We start from the raw sequence: 18,580 nt of genomic DNA, 5'->3' as shown, positions 1-18,580 counted from the left end.
TTACTGTAGACTCATCAGCGATAAAATACTAGAAAACCTATTTTTTTCTTTCAGAAAGAATTTTGTCATTTGCGATATAATAGTGATATTTTTAATAATTTTATACAATAATAATTGTTTATATTTCTTTCGCGTATTTTATAAATATCTATTGTGCACGTGGCAACCCTGAAATTGAGCCTAACTCTGCACGCAACCCACCAACGGCTTGTGTAAATTGGGTTGCCTAGTTTAAAATGTCGTTGTCCTAAAACTTTTGAGAGACACTGTACAATGAAATATATATATGTTGATTCAAAAATTACATCGGTTATATTATTCTTTCTATATACGTATATATATACGTATCATTGAAAGGAAACCTTCTTTTTCATCTTCTTCAAATAGAAATAGATTATCCTTCCAATAAGAAAGGCTTCTTCTTCTTTTCTTCTCCTAATTTTGGGAAGAGGCTTCTTCTTCCTTCCTATCTTTGATTTGGGAAAAGGTTTCTTCTTATTTTCTATCGTTGAGTAGTGAAAAGGTTTCTTCCTCTTTTCTTCCTTCTATTTTGGGAAAAGGCTTCTTCTTCTTTTCCTCCTTCTAATTTATTTTCTTTCTTTGATTTAAGAGAAGGCTTCTTCTTCTTTTCTTCTCCTAGTTTGGGAAAAGGCTTCTTCTTATTTTCTTTCTTATAATCTATTTTCTTTCCTTTTAAAGCATAGTCTTATTTTTTACACATGTGTGCTCGCTTTCCCCGTTTCTTTGGCATTATACAAACAACACAAGCTATACTTACAGAAAAATTAGAGGCGTCTAAACTGACAGTAGCGCCACCTAATATGTAACGACCAAAGGGAAATAGCCCAGGATCGCTAACAGCAAGCGCTGCCTATGGCCCAGTGCGTCTAATAAGGAGCGCAACCGTAAGTGCTTCGGGGAGTCTAATTGGACACAGCGCCACCGAGGGATGGACAAGCACAAAAGCTGACGATTTTCTCCTCGTCAGAGGTATTAAATCAAATTTTGATCACTAGGATCAAAAAAGGATATATTTCTGAATTCATTTGCTCACTTATTAACTTTCATAATTGTTTTATATACGAGCATATTCTTAATTACCTTAATTGGCCATCAACATTTTATTCACTCCATCTATAATTTTTATACTCTTCCTTTATGTATTTTGCATTTACTATAATCTTCTCCGCTCCTAGTTTCTACAATGAACTCTGCTCTTCTTTATATGGCGTGCTGCCATCTATCGTCGCTCTCGGGAAACATTTATTCCTTGCATTTCTCATTGTGCCGTCGGAACTGGCACGTGACAAAAAAATCTTTAAAAAATATAATTTTTCTGTGCATTGGAAAGTTTTTACCTTGTAACTTTTTAATAAATTAAGCGACAGGAAGTAGTTTCGAATAAAGTTGTAGCCTAATTTATAAGCTTTAAAACTAAATAAATTTTTGTTTACTTTTAATGAAATATGTAGCATAAAATATGTCTTCAAATGGAGGATAGTCCCAAAAAGCCTGTATTTATCACAGTCCGATGGCTAAGTCACGAATAATTTACATTTGATAAAATCAGGGAACTTGGCAGGATTAATTCTCATACCATTTAAGATATTTTCTGTGAAATACCTAATGGCTATTTTCGTGCTATCGGCGGCCTTCTAGAAAAGAGTCCGCTATATTGAATACTTTTAATGTGGTATATCTCAGAAACGGTGGCATCTGGCAATGTCCGGTATTCTCAGTGATGTTCCAAATAGTGTAAAGTTTCATAATAAATGATAAAATATATTTTTCAAACAAGTATACGTCTGTAGCAAAACTCACAATTTATAATATTTTATGGAAATGACTGCAAGTTGAAAGTCTTATTAATTCTCGAACCAAACAGTAGTATTTTACATTTTGTAAGGTTTTGAAATGTTTTTTGGAATTCTTTAGACGAACTGAATTCTACAGATACTAATTAATTAATATTTATAAAGGTACCTTAAATAACATTTTAAGATAAATACAATTTCAAGCATCTCAATTTGATTTCTGAAAAACGGGATTCATTGAAATTTATATTGTTAAATTGTTTTACTATTTGAAAGAAAATCACATCTTAATTGTTGTATTTTGTGATAGGAAAATAGTGAAAAAAATATATAAAATAATTTGTTATGAATTTCTCAATTTTCAGCCGAGAATCTACGAATAACATAATGTAGTTTATGTTTTCTTCCACCAGCGAATTGTGATCCAGAGTTTACCGAGACACCATCTGGCCGTTGTCAACAAGAACATATTCTCCATCAGGGGACCAATCTACACCATTCAAAATGAGCAAGGGGACACGATATTCACCCTCAAATCAGCGACACTCTGCTGCCTTTGTTGCCAAGATGCCATTTATAATGTGAGTTTATTTTTATAAAACAAATTTTTGGGACGGGTCCTTTAATTTCATTAATTTAATAATATTAATTTTAAGAAGTCCATTTCATACCAAATGGAGATAGGAAGTATCTTGCAACAGCCACATATCACCTTTTCTTCGGTGGCCGATCTTCGATCTCGCGATAGAGATCCCAAGTTCGAGTCTTGGCGCAGGCATGGGCATTCTTTGGGAGTGTCCCTTCCTCCATTTCATCTAATAATCGCTCATACTCAGACTCGCGATTAACCAAAACTGGCAGAAAAAATAACGTAACATACTTACTTACAGTAAAGCCTGTTAATCCAGACCCCGATAATTCGGACAGGCAAAAGGACAAAAAAAAAAAGGCAGAATGTAAGGTTTTAAATGTGGCTAGAAGTCAACAATCGCATTCGTCATATTGCTCCGTAACGGCTAAAAATCCAACGTCCATGGGAGAACTTCCCAAAGAAAAGGCAGTCAACCACTGATGACATTATCATTCATCATAATATGGGTATGGCGTATGTACAGTGGGATCCATGAGTATTACAGTCAGGGGCGGCGCCAGAAATTTTCGACAGGGTGGGCAGAATCTCCTTATTGATAGATTAGGGTGGGCAGTATAAATGTAAGACAATACATAGTTTATAAGTGTATGTAAGACGTATGTATCCCCTCTCTCTTACACTCCCGATTTTCCTCTTACTTCTTTTCCTTTTCTTTTTCTTGTTTTCCTCTTTATTATTTTCTAATCCATTGTCGCATCTTGTTCCATTTCCTTTCGCTTTGTCTCTGATGGACACAATTATTTCAAGGAAGTGTTTACCCATGCGCAGCCATACCCCAGTCATACATTCTAATCACATTCTTCCATGCATGTTAATACAGTGAAATAAATGTGAATTAGGTTTAAGCTTGTGTTGCAAATACAATGCACATATTTGATTTTATGTATTCGGCGACAATGATAGAAAGTGCGATGGTAAACAATCGTGAAGTTTCTCGTAATTTAAATGCATGTTCCTGAGCATAGTATTTTCATCGTATGAGTTTTTAACTGAGTTTTCTTACTCCTTGGGGGTCACTTTTCTTAGCTTACAAGGTTTGTACAACTGAGAAATCTATCTGAATGTTTGTAGTAGCGGCGATTGGGTGCCAACATTTGATGAGCAAGGACAATATACTTTCTCTTGGTAGAAAAGGCTTAGCATAAAGAGGCCATAGTGCGGGGACAAAAAGTGGCAAAATTTGGCGAGGGAACTGCATCCCCCAATTCCCGGTCCTCCTAATCGCCGCCACTGAGTGTTTGTATTAAAATGAACGTCTTATTAGGAATTATTTCAAACACACACGGAAATCAAATTCTTTGTTCATTGTCCATGAAGTATTCCTAGGCTAATGAAAGGCTATTTTGACAGAATATCACTCACAAACAGGTAAGATCGAAAAATCTGTTCAGAATTGAAGAGATTATTAGCTAAGTTGCTATTCATTTTCTGAACTGTCATGTTACTAATGCAGGAGAAGCAATACACGTATGGTTGGTTACATGAACATATTCTTTGAGGTAACAAAATGATTTAGGACACAAGGAATTCATCGAAGTTGATCACCGTGCCAGTAATAATTCATCTATTTTTCATAATGACTTGGGTTGCATGGCGTGACCATTTCGAACACACTAGAATGTCAACCTCTATCCTGTGCATCACACCCTGGAAACTTGATTTTTCAGGCAACGAGTCAAAGCACTGTCAAAGTAATAATTTATTAGGGTTTGTATTTTGAGTGTCAGCTTGTGTTTGTTTTCGCCCCTTCGTAACTTTAATCTAATCACCATTGAACCTTATCGTCGTCATTATCAAAATTAGCAGAAAAATGATTTTAACCTTTAAACAGCCAATGGGTCATATATGACCCATGGTGCCGATTACAACATTCACGTGCTTTTAGGACCTTCATACTTGTATGTGAGGTTGTAAACGCTGACAGATGTTGAGACAAGACATTTAAATGCCATGTGGAAGAACCCCCCCCCCTTTTTCTCTAATATGCAAATTAGCTATTTTTAGCCAAAATGCAAATTGTACATATTGCGTCATATTTCAGCTTGTATGAGAACTAGAACTTGAAACAAGTTTCACTTTGTTGCAAAAGGTCTACTCTTTGAAAACAATGCAAAAGTTTGCACCCTTTTTCCAAAATAACGGTAGAAGAGGGGGGCGAACGCGATTTTTTCATTGAAATTTGGGGACTTGGCCCCTCCCAACCCCGTTTTTCTCACTTGGGCTTTCTAAATTGTACACGGTCGCGTGCTCCGATGTTTTTGTTTTCAAACAAAAGTTATCGGAAGTAGATTGCTCAAATAGTCTCCGAGATATAACGTTTTTCTGAAATACGTGTAATAATTTAAAAATAGCGCGCAAAGGCCGCGGCGAGAGAGGGGTTACTTTCGAAAACCGGCTCGGCTGTTTAAAGGTTAAATATAACAAATCAACCACAACTCACTCTTCCAAAAATGGAGTTGCATTAGTTCATACCTCTTAGAAAGTTGAGATGGTAGTTTCAATTGCACAGCGTTTCATTAGTGGATCAAGTCAAGGCAGCTAATTCCGTGAACAATGATGTTGTTTTCCGAAAGTCTCAAATATTTGTCTCAGGCAATCACCCTCCTAAAATGGACGCACCTTCTGTGGTGATAAAATGCCACGTTTGGTGCGAGTTCTTTCTGTATATTTTTCCCCAAAGGCATAACGCTGTCGCATTATAATGAAGACGTCCTGTGTTCGACTCCACCCTCCTCTGGTGGAAGCACAATGCACACTGGTTCCATGTTAAACTGTAGGTTTAGTCCCGATTAGCCTATCTGAGCATAAAAGTGGATTTAAAAACAAACTAATAAAATCGTCTTCTGGATACTTCGTGACATAACTTTTTTCTTTACTTCAGCTGCATCTACAGATTCTGTTGACATTTTCGGCTGATTCATGTGGCAAAATTTATGTATGGAACGAGGATTTCTAAATTGGATGAGCCACTCATTAGCAATTGAATAATTCTGTGGCTTTTTCCATACATAACTGGTTTATTAAAATTTATTCACTTCAGTATTGTAATGATTATTATGATTCCTTCTTATTAGTAAAATGAATATAAAGTTGATATTTCGAATACCATATTGATATTTGAAGATTACAAGTATATAAAAATTGTAATGAAATAAAAACGGACACTTCTGGAATTTTAATGCAGAGCTAATTTAAAACTATATTATACTCTCTAGCATAATTAAACCCGATGGTTTATGACTTCAGCAACAGAAGCCTTCCATCCAGTAGCGTACGCAGGATTTCATCAAGGGGGGTGTTATCTCGAAAACTTTCCACAAATTCACATTACCATTGTTTTATTATACTTTAAATAATTAATAATAATAATAAATTAATTAATAATTCTTATAATTAATTAATTAGTTTAATTACTACTAATGCAGCTGCTATTTATGAAAGAAATAGAACAAAATTACAATTCTTTTGTTTCAAAATAATTGTCTAGTCAACGGTTATTTGTATATGATAAGTGAGACATTTTAAGTGTGAAGAAAATCCATAAAAACAAGCAAATATATTAAATTTATTGAAATAATCGAAATATGAAACTAATTCAAGGAGCCGCGCTGGTCTAGTCTGACAACTTCGTGGGATATCCGGGTTCGATTCCCGGAATTGGTTGGAATTTATCCAGCCTTGTCTCCGCACCCAGCCTATGGGTATCTGAGAGCAACCTTGGGGGATGAAGGCTGCCGGAGCATGGTGCTGATCACATCACCTGCAAAATAGTTCGAGATCAAGAATCTTTGGGGCCCACCACACCACTATGTGTGACTTCATGGCACGGTGCTATATACACGGGGGAATTTACATTACCTTTACCTATGGAACTCACCCAGGGTGGTGATGAAGTGCGAGAATACATGTTGCTAAATTCCACTGAGTCTATGTTTTCGTTGTAAAGTAAGTTTATAGACATTCCAACACATTTATCCCTTCTAGGTGATTCACAAAAGACTTCTTCGACATTATTTAATGATGTGGATGTAAACTCAGCATCACTTGAGAGTTCACAAGGGGATGTGAAATCATTACCGGGAAGAACGTTTGCAATAAGGACGAAGCAAGGAATTTTCACAATTCTCGCAAGAGTCACTGCGCGACTTTTTGCAAAAGAAAATTGCAAAATTGAACTTTGCGGCCGCTTAGATTGTGTTTGGAATGTTGTGTTTTTCTTCATGCTGCATGGGAATAATAATCCAAATTATTATTATTATTATTATTATTATTATTATTACTGTCGCAGATCTTTGACTGTGATAAATTAGCCATTTTTAATTTTTTCTACAGCATTTTCCATAATATTTCAAGAGCTCAAGGGGGGGGGTTTAAACCCGGTAACCCCCCCTTGCGTACGCCACTGCTTCCATCTGTCCCTATTCGGGGCTAGTTCAATCCAATGTTTTCGATCCTTGCCGATTTCTTATAGGTCCATCTCAACGTTATCCCTCCATCCTCATCTTGGCCTTCCTACTGGTGGTCTCTTACGATCAGGTTTCCAAACAAGAATCTTATAAACTATTTTTTTTCCTCTGCCATTCGTGTCACATGGCCTGCCCATCTAAGTCTTCTTGATTAAATTATTCTAATAATAATAATTAAAAAGTCAAAATAATGTATTGTGTTGCCGGAGGAAGTAACGCTAAGATGATGATTTTATTTGTTTACTTAGAGATTATTTTAACCATACCCAGGCCGAGATTTATATACGTATGTGGAGGCCCGGAGCTGCAGTCCTCAAGTTCGACCTAAATTCTGATATAGCCTAATCTTGATCATACCCTGCATAATTTTCCTAAGCCTACTAACTGCTTTTAATCATGGAAGTATTCATTTCATTTGATCACAGTTTTTGTTTCAATAGCTCTAGTATTTACTTTCACTTTCTAATGACAAAATTGGCTTTTTATGGGTTGATAATATGTGAATATTTCTAGCATAGATAATATTCACAGTAAAATATACATGTTATGAACACCAGAATACACTTATTTATCGAATTATTCACATATCTCCAAGTATATGTACAGTGGGATCCATGAGTATTACCGTGCAAATTGTCCATCACCATGTTCGTGCACTTTATTTGACCAAATAAGAGCTTCAAGAATTAAAAATAAAACTCAAAACAAGCTGTTGACAACTTCTGCACCAGCATACATAAAAATCCAACGCTTAAAAACACACAGGATGTAAGAGAAAAAGTAATGAAAATAGTCATGGACAATTTTCACGGTAATACTCATGGATCCCACTCTACTTATTGAATTTGATTGGGTGGGCAATCGGGTGGCCACAGAAATTTTTGTGGCGCCATCCCTGATTACAGTGCAAATTGTCCATCACCATGTTCGTGCACTTTATTTGATCCAATAAGAGCTTCAAGAATTAAAAGGAAACTCAAAACAAGCTGTTGGCAACTTCTGCACCAGCGTACATAAAAATCCATCGCTTAAAAACACATAGGATGTTAGAGAAAAATTAATAAAAATAGTCATGGACAATTTGACAAAAATTACTAGTGGATCCCACTGTACGTACCGCATTGTATCTACTACAGTATTGCTTTACATTTTACTGTACTGTATAGTGTATTTGAGCCTATGCCCTTTAAATACACCATAATAAACGTGTTTTGTTGCTATAAACGGAGTTTTAATGCATTGTTTTAGGTTATTTCAGTTAGTCCTGACTTTCGTTAAACCGGCAAACCATTAGTCCGGATTAACGAGGTTTTACTGTATTCCAATCCTCTTCTGCTTATTGGTATCGAGGTTTTACAGAGAGCTCACCATCTGTTATCACATTATGCCGACTTTCTTCCTTCACTGCAAGAGATGTTCCTCCTGTTTAGGATATCTTTCACATCCCCATTACATGTCCTACGTGGTCTTCCTTTCGGTCTCTTCATATCCATTCTTGCCTCCCATACCTGTTTAGGTATTCGACGTTCTGATATTGTGCCTTGGTGTCCAAACCATCTGAGTCATGCATTAGTTTTGTATTTAACGTTACTCTAATTGTTTGATTTCTGACTTTGTCACTCCTAGTTTCCTCACATATTTTATTGTTGCTGTTTGTAAGATTTGCTTTTATTATTAAGTAATTACCCAAGGATTCACCTCCACACATTATTTGTCGTTTGTGTTTTACTTAAAAATGTTAGTTATTTTCTGGATGATACTCGCAGATAGTGTATGTAATGTGAGTTTTCAAAACCGAACCCCATCCTACAACCCCTAAATCCAAATCACGACGACAAATCTATACGAAATATCCTTACTTATAAGAATATCTCTTTGCAGATTTACGCAAGAAACAGCAAGACTTCAGTGGGAGAGGCGATCTGGAGGTTCGAGTCACTGGCCCTCAGCGACATCTTCAGCATCAAATTCTCCAAAGACCTGTCCATCGGGATGAAAGCATCCCTCCTTGTGGCATGCATGTATATTGTAAGTGTTTTCAGGAGAGAGCTGATTGAATGATTTTTATTTATTTTGCTTCGCTTTTTCTGCCACTCTTGGCTAATCGCGAACATGAGCATGAATGATAACATAAGATGGATGAAAGAACAAACACAAACACACTGCCAGTGAGTCCAGACGCCAGAGCCTCGCTAGGCTGCAAAATGCAGTCCAGGTTGTATTACGTGGACGGGAGGTCTTTAGGTGTCTTCGAAAAGGGTCACCCCAGGGACAGAGAGTGTAAGAAATACTTCAGCCTGGTCAGGTCTGATGAACCAGCAGTGCATGCGAAACAGCGCTTCCGAATGCACATGTGAACTGCAAAGCGAGCAGCGGTACTGTAGCGTTGTGAGAGTGACGGAAAGGTGGGAGTGAGCGAGGAAGGAGGATTCGGCGGTCGCGTTCGTGCAATGGGGAAGCCTCTCAACATCTGATTCATGAGTAGACCTTGGATTTTAAGGTTCTAAAAAGTGTGCTTTAAGGTTCCTAAAATAGGCTTCAAAAATCGTAAAACATGTTTAAAAAAATTCTGAAATAGATTCTAAAAATAATAAATTAAGCTCGAAAAATCCTAAAGTAGATTCCAAAAAACTTAAATGGTACAAGATTGCTGAAAAATACTGTTAGATACAATCGTTAAAAAAATCAAAAGAATCGTAAGAAGTTTTAGCACAACCAAATTTTCATTTTCTTTGCATCATTTTCAAAATTATCCACAAATTATTGTAATACTATACTTGTGCTGTTAGCAGAAGTTACTTGTTGATAAGAAAAACGAATTGTGTGTGTATAATTTGCTTCACAATATCACTTGGGATTCATTGAATTCTGGGAAATATACGTGAATTGCTGGCTCCTGGAATTATGTAAGAATTATTTATTGGTTCTGGGAATTATGTGTGAATTTTGATAAAAATGAAAACAAGGTACAAGCAGATGTTTCATCTATTCCAATTTGTTATTAATTAATACAAATCGCAATAAATGTATAAATATTTACAAATGCCCTGAGGCAAGTTTCTCTCAGTTTAGGTTTCATTTTTATTTTATATCGAGGCTGAAAAAGAAAGTTGCATGGAAAATAAAACAGAATTCTCTCAATCCGTTTACTTTGTCAGTGTCTTTTGCAGAAAAATCTATCTGACAGAAAGATTATTACAAAGTGCTGTTAGATATCTTGAAGTTGATTAGGTACATTTTGGGGTGCATTGGAATCACACATACCCTTTATATTGATAAATATTTGTGTGTGTGGGTGGTGAGAGTCAGTCGTACCTAAGGTCGGTATAGAGAAAACATCTGCACCTTTGCATTTTTTAAAAGTACGCCTTGAATTAGATATTCTTGAATTTTATAATGGTCCTATTGTCCACCCTGAATCATAGTCAAACTCCACCTTTTGCGTGTGAGGATCATTTTACATGATGAAAATTATCTTTCAACAGAAACATAGTTAGTGATGCAAATTTAATGCTGAAACGTTATTTCGCAGGGCGTGAATACCACAAAAGGACCGAACTGACGCGAAAGCGAGGAAGACGATACGTATAAGAAGTTTGCACTTTGGACTGTGCAGGCAGTAGAGGCGATTGGGTGCCAAAACTGGTAAAGGAGGATGGGGGACAAGGACAGTTTACTAACAATAGGGGGGTGTACTGGCCCATCTAATCGCCGCCACTGTGTGCAGATAACAGTGGTGCCAGCCATTTTGCTTTGTTTAGAGCTTTGAAGATACAGCATTGACTTGTAAGGGGGTGGGGAGTAATCGACAGAAAACGTGTTCCAAACACACCAGTCATTGAATTGTCTCGTCACCAAAACGAGTAAATGCCTCTGTCAGATATAAAAATCCTATAAAATCTTAAAAAGTACATAAAAAACATTTAAAAAGTATTAAGTTAGGCACATAAACCTAAAATAGGTTCTGACAAGCAAAATAGGTTGCTTTAAACACAATAAATCTTCGTCAGTTGTTACGTTTTTTAATGAAACCCTGACATAACTTGTCATTTCTTATTTATCTGCAAAGGAATAAAATAGGTTAAAAATCTGAAATCCGAGGTTTATTCATGGGTAACGGTACGGTACGGCATTGTAGCAGTATGCAGACTTGAAGCTGTCACCGCGAGGAGCGGAGATGATCACGTGCTTTTGATTCACGTTTAGATATTAGATAAGATGTAGAGTAGATATTTTTCATTCTAAAGAACGCGATGGTTTCAATTCGTGAGGCTAATCTTTGGTTTGAATCATAGCCTACTTACAGCCGCTTGTAGCTATTATTAGTTGAATATACGTAATAATAAATTGAAGTGATAATATAATAAGCGAGAGGAAACTTCATGATCACACTGCACGGAAGAGCAAATTTTCGCTTCAAATTCGCGCGATCCTAGGTCCAAGTAATAGGCGTAATCTGCCCCAAGATAAGCTGCTACACTTCTTGTCTGCTTTTTAATGAGGTTAGTATTTTCGCGAGCAAGATGCAAAGATTTTTTCAGTTCAGATTAGGTTTTGTTATTCTGCTCCTCTATGTCTTTACTCCTTCTTTTCAGTCCTTCTTCGACGCCAAGGGTTCCGGGTTCGAATCCCGCTCGGGCTAGGTTGTTTGTGAATCTCCATTCATCAATTTCATCATTTCATCACTCATCCCCATCTTCGCAAATTAGCCAAGAGGCACAAAACGCGAAGTAAAATAAACTAAATCAATCAATCAATCAATTCAGTCCTTGTAATAATTCAAAATAGGCGGGTGTACAGTCACAGGCAATAGAAATGGGACACAGAGATCCTAAAATACTGGCTTCCCTGCAATGCGTGTGTGTTGCACAATTCGACGGCGATCAGCCGGCTTCAAAAGATACTTTTCAATATAAAGTTCTGCTATTCCCTACATACACACATACGCATTGCAGGAAGGCCAGGATCTATGTGTCTCAATATTATTGGCGGTGACTGTACCTTCCCAACGGATTCTTCCAGGCTTTGCAAGAGTGAAATACTACTTCTCTTTTCATGCGTTTACAGTTTGTTTCGTTACTTGATTTTATCAGCCTCTTCCCTGTCAAGAACAACAAGACGTTACCAGCATAGGCGTAACTTGGCGGGGGCAAGGGGGAGGCACTTGCCCCCCCAAAATTTCAGGTTTGTTTATTAAAATTTAAAAGTTATGGGACCTGAGGAACAAAGTAATAGTGAATAATATTTCTGATTTCGCAAACGTCACAGTAATTTAGCAAATAATCCTGAATGTTGTTTTCATTGGATGGAAAACTTTTCGATTCTCTTTCCCCAAACTTCAGCCCCAGGTTTGATTCTACCCCCTCAAAATTAGGCCCAGTCTGATTTTACCCTCTCAAAATTAGGCCCAGTTTGATTCTACCCCCCCAAAATTAGGCCCAGTTTGATTCTACCCCCTCAAAATTAATCCCAGTTTGATTCTACCCCCCCAAAATTAGGCCCAGTTTGATTCTACCCACCTCAGAATTAGGCCCAGTTTGATTCTACCCATCTCAAAATTAGGCCCAGTTTGATTCTACCCCCTCAAAATTAGGCCCAGTTTGATTCTACCCACCTCAAAATTAGGCCCAGTTTGATTCTACACCCTCAAAATTCGGACCAGTCTGATTTTACCGTCTCAAAATTAGGCCCAGTTTGATTCTACCCCCTCAAAATTAGGCCCAGTTTGATTCTACCCACCTCAAAATTAGGCCCAGTTTGATTCTAGCCCCTCAAAATTCGGACCAGTCTGATTGTACCCCCTCAAAATCAAGCCCAGTTTGATTCTACCCCCCCAAAATTAGGCCCAGTCTGATTCTACCCTCTCAAAATTAGGCCCAGTTTGATTTCATCGCCCTCAAAATTAGGCCCAGTCTGATTCTGCCCCCTCAAAATTAGGTCCCAATTTATGGCCGTGGTTACCAGCATACTCTGACACCCTCTCAGAAGTGGGATAAACCTTAAGTTATTGGATGAAAAACAACGCTATTAAAAATATATTCACACTTTGAATTGAATGTAACTTGTGTAGTTATTGAGATGTGCTAATATCTTATTTATATGTGAAAATAGTAACACAAAAAGTTTTATTTCAGTGACCGCTTGCAAATGTAGTATCTGTCAATGACGCCACGTGCCCACTTTTCCCAAAATGTCTGCTTTCCCGACAGAAAAGGCCTTTTGTGTTATGGATTTTGGCAAGTCTCAGTTCGCTACCACAGCTCGTCACAAATTCAGGACCGAATTGAAAAAGGCTCCACCTAGCGGTCTTCAGCTTGGCATGGCACGAGATGTTGATTTTCTTGAACTTCGGAGGAATGCTTCCCGGATCTCTTCTACCCGTTCTTCCGATGTTAATGGCCTCCCACTGGTTTCAGCTTTACAGAGACATCCTGTCTCTTTAAATGTTCTTATCCAATCGTCTTAGATTGATTGCGTGCTCTTTAGAACCATTTCAAATTCGGTCCTAAATTTGCGACGCGCTGCGGTAACGTACTCGGACTTGCAAAACTCCATAACACAAAAGACCTTCTCCGTCGGGGAAGCAGCCATTTTTTGAAAAGTGGTCACGTGGTGTCATTGGCAGGCACTACGCTTGCAGGTCGTCACTGAAATAAAACTTTTAGTTAGTATTTTCATACATACATACATAACATATTAGGACGTCCCAATAACAACACAAGTTACAATCATTTCAAAGTGTCAATTAATTTATTTTTGAATAACCCTGTACATAAGCATTCACACTAGCTCGTACATATAGCTTCTACTGATAATAGTTTCATACAAATCTACACTTAAATGAAAACACTCAATCATGTAATAACAATATTCATCTCGAAAAATCCAACTCCAATTATACTTGCCACAGTGCACAAAACAGAAACAATTAGTATATGTTTATTAGTATGCAGCATAATATCTATAAATAACTAACATTCAGCAACCGGAAGGAAACTTACAGTTTAGTCAGTAAGCATTTGTTATGATTACAGAATTGACTTTATATTATGATCAAAGTATTTGTTCTTAAATTTAACATTTTTAATATCGTATTTCTGAATTAGGCGGGAGCATAACAAGTTCGCGTATCCTTTCGTATCGCATTCCTTTCACTTAATGCATTTTATGTGACACCAGTTGCAACTACCACTCACTGCACTGGATTTTTCATTACATATCCTCTAACGATGTAGAACTTTTAAAGGCAGTGGATGTTAGAAACCATTCTATGTTCTCAAATAAAATGTTACGTCGTGTTTCTGAAGGAACCACCAGCGTATATCCTTGTTTCTCAGATATACACGTGCATCCGTCTTCCTGCATAGTGTAAATAATATTTTATAATATACTTTTAGGGACAGATAATTCGTTGATAGCTGCATGAAAAATGTTGTTTTGCACAAAGATATATGGCAACTGGTGGAAAAATGACATGTAGAAATATTAGGTTAAAAAGAATTTCAATCAAAATGTAGGTATTCCAGACAAATTCAAGTTCAAATTATCTGTTTACATGGGCGAGGCTCAGCCCCGAGGCAGTTCTGCCATCTAATGCGAGCCATGGAATTCACTTAAACTTACGTTTCTGAAACGCTGTTACAAGAACCCATTAACACCATATATAGTATAACGTTTACTATTCACCTCCAGATTACTTCTATTGACCAAATAATTTGAATTCGTATTATATAAATGAAATTATAAAAATAAAAATGGTGAAAATACAAATACATAAAAATGAAATGAGAAAGAAAGAAAAAATCAGAAAATAAGTATGTAGGTTGCGTCGTAGTATTTGAATACAGTTTCTATTCAGCTAGAAAAAAAAATTGCACATCCTTTTGAAAGTATTTCTCTTAGATAGGACATTCAAGGTTTTTTGTTTATCCTCGCAAACAGCAAGAAAAATAGATAAGCATGTGTGTTGCAGTGTGAGAGATTAAATTTTAAATCGCTTCTTGTACAGGTGCAGTGTATGAATTAATATTGATGTATTCAAGCGTTTCCCATTAAGAATGTTACTTTTTGAAACCTTTTAAGAAAAAAATTCGTATCCTTTGATATCAGTTTATAGACAAACTCTCGTTATGAAAATTATGTTCTGGAAGCATCTTCTACCTTGTTTCATTATTTTTATATTTACACCATAGTATATCTATACATATATATATATATATCCGTGGCGGAGTGGTTTGTACATCCCGCTACGACGCTAAAGGTCCCGGGTTCGAATCCCAGCATGGGCATGGATGTTTGTGAGTGTCCATTCATCAATTTCATCACATCATCACTCATCACCGTTTTCGCAAATTAGCCAGAAGTGACACAAGAGCAAAGTAAAATAAATGAATTTAATCGATCAATCAATCACTATATACTATATTTCTTGTTCATGCACCAAGTACGTATCATGTAGTATTGTGTTACTATCATTATTTCAGGATATTGGCCTCGGGCGAATGAGAAGTAAGAATGCTTGCATCACAGATTGAGTGCTATTCGGCAAACGATCATTGTTAATGTGTATATAGCTATTTGTGAATAAAGATTAACTAAATTTGATTTTTCTATTTCTTTCAAAATATAGTCAACACCTCACCTAATTCCTACTTTTTAATGAAGGTAACAACTTTTTTCGGTCTTAGTTACGCCAGTTATACACGAGCGAGGTATGTGCGTGTATTATAGTTCTTCAATTGAATGAATGGCTGCGATTGGTAAACATTTACATTTGGTCGTCAGTTGATATGATAATTTCGTTTTATGTATTATAAAATGTATAGATACTTACACATATACAATAATTTATTTTTTTTTAAATTGTAATATAATTAAGCCTTGTTTCCATATTAAAAACACTAAGTTAAGATACGTTACCTTTTAAGTGTTTTTTATCTTAACAAACTGCCTTGGTCAGAAACTTAGTCTTTTTTAAAAGTAAAAAGCCCACATAAACTTCATTTAACTTACATAAACTGTTGCATTGCCAGTTCAGCGACCAACAAAATTAATTTACTAAATGTGTTTGTTTCCAAGTGGACAGCAATATTAATTTAGTAGGTTGCTAATATTTATGCGAGTCTACAAGATAGGGTGCGCTGGTTCCGGTGGGCCACTCTGGCTCTGATTGTAAAATGATATTTTCAGCTCTAAGATCGACATCTCACGTGGATAAGTGACTGTCTATGCAAAGGCACACATTTTTTTAATTTGTTGCAGCTTAATTTTTATTATTTGGAATTCCCTCTCAACGAACTTTTATCTTCTGGTAGTATTCAAAGAGAGATTACTCATAAAAATAATAGCTTGATATCAACTACTCGACAACAATTGATTGATTGATTTATTTTATTTCACTTCGCGTTTTGTGCCTCTTGGCTAATTTGCGAAGATGGGGAGGAGTGATGAAATGATGAAATCGATGAATGGACATTCACAAACAACCAAGCCCGAGCGGGATTCAAACCCGGGACCCCTGGTGTCGCAGCGCGATGTGCTAATCACTCAGCCACAGGGTCTGGCTACTCGACAACAACAAGAAAATGAAAACACCGACACTTCTGCTGTCAAAATGACACAATTGCATTAGAAACCTTTAGAAGAAGACACTCAGTGGCATATTCTCCACGTCAGCTCGTTTACAGCCGGAAAAAAACATTTTTTCATGTATTTTTATATATTGAGTTTTAATATATGCGTAATTGCTCATTATGCAAACTATTAAAACAAGTTTCCAAACCAGAATTTAAGTGCATTATTTAAAGAACGTGAAGGCTGGTTCATGTACGCCACTGATAGTTCTCCATCGCACCCTTCTGACGATCTCGAAACAGTGTTGGCAGGAGAAAACGGCTTGTTCCTTTGATTTCTGTGTCGCGCTCGGCAGAGGCAGTGTTGCTACACGATGGAAAATTTCCATTTGTGCAGGAACATCTAGGTCCAATTTTAGGTAAATATGAAGGTTTAATGAAAAGTATAGAAATTACCGAAAATTTGAAATTGTTGGACTTCTGTTTTTTGTTTTAGTTGCATGCCTGAATTGGTATTTTATTGCTATTACATCTAATTAATCTAGATGAGGTGTGTAATAAAAATATACAATAAATAAGAACTGTTGCGGTAAATCAGGTCAAATTTTCAGAATACACCACTGACGTTTTGGCTTGAGAAAACTGAACAGTTTATATTCTCCCTAAACCAGGTGTACAGTGAGATCCATGAGTATTACTGCGCAAATTGTCCATGACTATTTTCATTAATTATTCTCTTACATCCTATGTGTTTTTAAGCGATAGATTATTATGTATGGTGATGTATAAGTTGTCAACAGCTGATTTTGAGTTTTCATTTAATACTTGAAGTTCTTATTTGGTCATATAAAGTGCACGGACTTGGTGATGGACAATTTGTACTGTAATACTCATGGATCACACTGTACAAAAAACTCAACATTTCAGTTGCTACTGATTATTATGCAAGAAGTTAGGTACTTGACAAACACGGTTTATGAACAGTAACAGTATAGATGCATATTGATTAACGCAAACGGATGTATTTCAAGGTTATATAAGTGATACATCCATGGCATTGCATTTCAACTGTCATCATGACTTGAAAGAGTGTAGTTGTTCCGTCAGCTGTGTAAAGTGAAGGTCAGGGAAAGATCGGTTTCAAAGTTCCATTGACTAATGTGAAAAGAGGACTTTGGTTATGTATGAGATAAAGTAGAATGTGACAAATTTAGCCTCGAGAGCTCATGGAGTGTGTTGATGAATCACTAATTAGCTGAGAGTCGATGAAAGAACACTCATAGTGAACACCCTAGACTTGAACCCTGTAGCTTCACTGACGAGATCGAAGGTTGATCACGTGACACGTTCCGTCCCCTATGAGGCATCAGTTTGTAAGACTGCATCAAATACTGTTTTGTACAAATTACATAATAATTAAGAGCCGCGGTAGCTCAGTCGTTATGGCGTCTGACTACCACGCGAGAGAACCAGGTTCGAACCGGGATTTTTTTTTCAACCTGTTCAACCGGCTCCGTGGCAGGGTTGTTGAAGGTCCAGGATTTTAAAATAAATTCAAGTCCGATCCAGGAGAGAAAATCAGCAAGCGTAAATGGGTTCTGGACCGTAAATAACATTTTTTTTTCTGTAAAGTATTTCAATTTGGTCCAGGAACCATTCTTTCCAAGTCAATTTAAATACGGTCCAGGAACTTTACCCAATGAAATAATTGCCAACTTGTACCGAAGTTAAATTGTGCGGAGAAAAAGGTTCCGGTCCTGCAGTGGAACTAGTGTTGCTCACGGGACGGGACACGAGACGGGACGGGACGGCTCTTGAAAAGTCTCGTCTCGTCTCGAATGTCTCGAAAAAATAAAAGCAAAATTTTTAATCAGTTGCAAATACTTGTTTGCTTGGAATAAAATATTTCAATTAGAAACGTTGATAAGCGTGTATTAAGTCAAAATAAGAAGACTATTCTAGAGAGAGGCATGAATGAATACCTAAACTTATTTCCTATACTCTTTCGAAACACAGCGTTACTCCCCATTTAAAAAAAATAATTATTCCAGGTTAATAACTTTATGTTACGATAGT

At 36.7% G+C, this 18,580-nt stretch overlaps 1 protein-coding gene across 2 annotated transcripts in view; it reads left to right on the top strand.

Annotated features, from left to right (window-relative positions):
- LOC145996899 (phospholipid scramblase 1-like) overlaps nucleotides 1-15,519 on the top strand; it is a 31,932-nt gene extending 16,413 nt beyond the window's left edge. For both annotated transcript variants that reach the window (XM_083133458.1, XM_083133459.1), the window contains exons 4-6: nucleotides 2,228-2,395; nucleotides 8,814-8,960; nucleotides 15,416-15,519. In XM_083133458.1, the coding sequence (XP_082989584.1) occupies nucleotides 2,228-2,395; nucleotides 8,814-8,960; nucleotides 15,416-15,466 (366 nt within the window). In that variant the 3' untranslated portion in view covers nucleotides 15,467-15,519. The remainder of the gene's footprint in view (nucleotides 1-2,227; nucleotides 2,396-8,813; nucleotides 8,961-15,415) is intronic.
- Nucleotides 15,520-18,580: the final 3,061 nt, after the last annotated feature.

The sequence above is a fragment of the Lepisma saccharinum genome, chromosome 13, assembly GCF_977018435.1.
Source record: "Lepisma saccharinum chromosome 13, izLepSacc3.1, whole genome shotgun sequence".
Taxonomy (NCBI): domain Eukaryota; kingdom Metazoa; phylum Arthropoda; class Insecta; order Zygentoma; family Lepismatidae; genus Lepisma; species Lepisma saccharinum.
The sequence above is the reverse complement of the archived record's forward strand: the minus strand, read 5'-3'. Positions and strand labels throughout refer to the sequence as shown.